This window comes from Myotis davidii, unplaced genomic scaffold, assembly GCF_000327345.1.
Source record: "Myotis davidii unplaced genomic scaffold, ASM32734v1 scaffold2100, whole genome shotgun sequence".
Taxonomy (NCBI): domain Eukaryota; kingdom Metazoa; phylum Chordata; class Mammalia; order Chiroptera; family Vespertilionidae; genus Myotis; species Myotis davidii.
Window position 1 is genome coordinate 860,248 of NW_006292458.1, and position 941 is coordinate 861,188.

Here is a 941-nt window from a genome sequence, read left to right on the forward strand (position 1 = left end):
GGGCTGGAGGTGGGAGCCGGGGGCGGGAGGCCGGGAGGCGGGGCTAGGCTCTGCCAGAAGCTGATGTAGGAGGAATTGTTGGCCCAGGTGCGGCTAAATTCCAGTGGCGGGACAAGGAAGGTCTGAGTCTGGGGACTTGCCTGTCTGTTGGCTGGTGAGCAAAAAGCGATTGGGTTTTGGAGTTTCCGGTTTGGGGAGCGAAGCGAACGTGCGCTGGCATGCGATGGGCCGGGGAGGACTGATTCAGGTCCAGAGGAGCTGTTGAGTCCGAAGGAAGAGGCGTTCTCAGTCAGGGACCCAAGGCTTCAAAAGGGAGATGAAACCGCTTTCTCGGTCATTCCTCCTGCCTCTTGCTCCTCAGACTCTCATTCCCTGGAGGATGAGCCCGGAGCTGGCCGGCCGGCCTCTCACAGCGCCCAACCAGGGCGTCCTGGACCGCTTTCAGCTCTACCTGCCCACCTATGCCGGGGACTTCCGAGCCTACTCGAAGTGAGCCCGAGTCCTCCACTGGCACCGCCCCCTGCACCCTCCCCACCCCCACCCCCGGCTGCTGGACCGCCCAGACCCCTGGTAGGGGCTCCCCTGCTCTGACTTAGAGCCAGACGTGCAGATCTCCGCCCCGGCCCTGGCGCCCAGGTGCACGAAGCCTGCGGAGGGATCTAGGAGCCGGGCCCTGACCATCTGGGGCGCGGTAATTTGACATTTGCGTCTCCAGATACTGCCCAAGGGTGAGAAAAGCCCAGATTCCAGGCGTTTAAGTACCTGGAGGACCCAGCGATCCAGGCTAGCAGTCCCCAACCCCGTTTTTTCCAAGTGGTCCCCGACTCCTGCAAATAGGCGCTCTCCTCGAAACGCAGGAGCTCAGGCCCGCTGCCTCCTCGGACCCGAGGCGGTCTGAGCCCTCAGCCTCGTCCCCATCCTGCCCTCCCCAACAGGAAGGA

The 941-nt window shown here is 63.4% G+C and overlaps 1 protein-coding gene across 1 annotated transcript in view; it reads left to right on the top strand.

Annotated features, from left to right (window-relative positions):
- The window catches only part of LOC102766645, a 3,473-nt gene extending 2,900 nt beyond the window's left edge, over positions 1 to 573 (top strand). The window contains exon 4 of the mRNA XM_006765961.2: positions 362 to 573. Coding sequence (XP_006766024.1) covers positions 362 to 493 — 132 coding nt within the window. The 3' untranslated portion in view covers positions 494 to 573. The remainder of the gene's footprint in view (positions 1 to 361) is intronic.
- Positions 574 to 941: the final 368 nt, after the last annotated feature.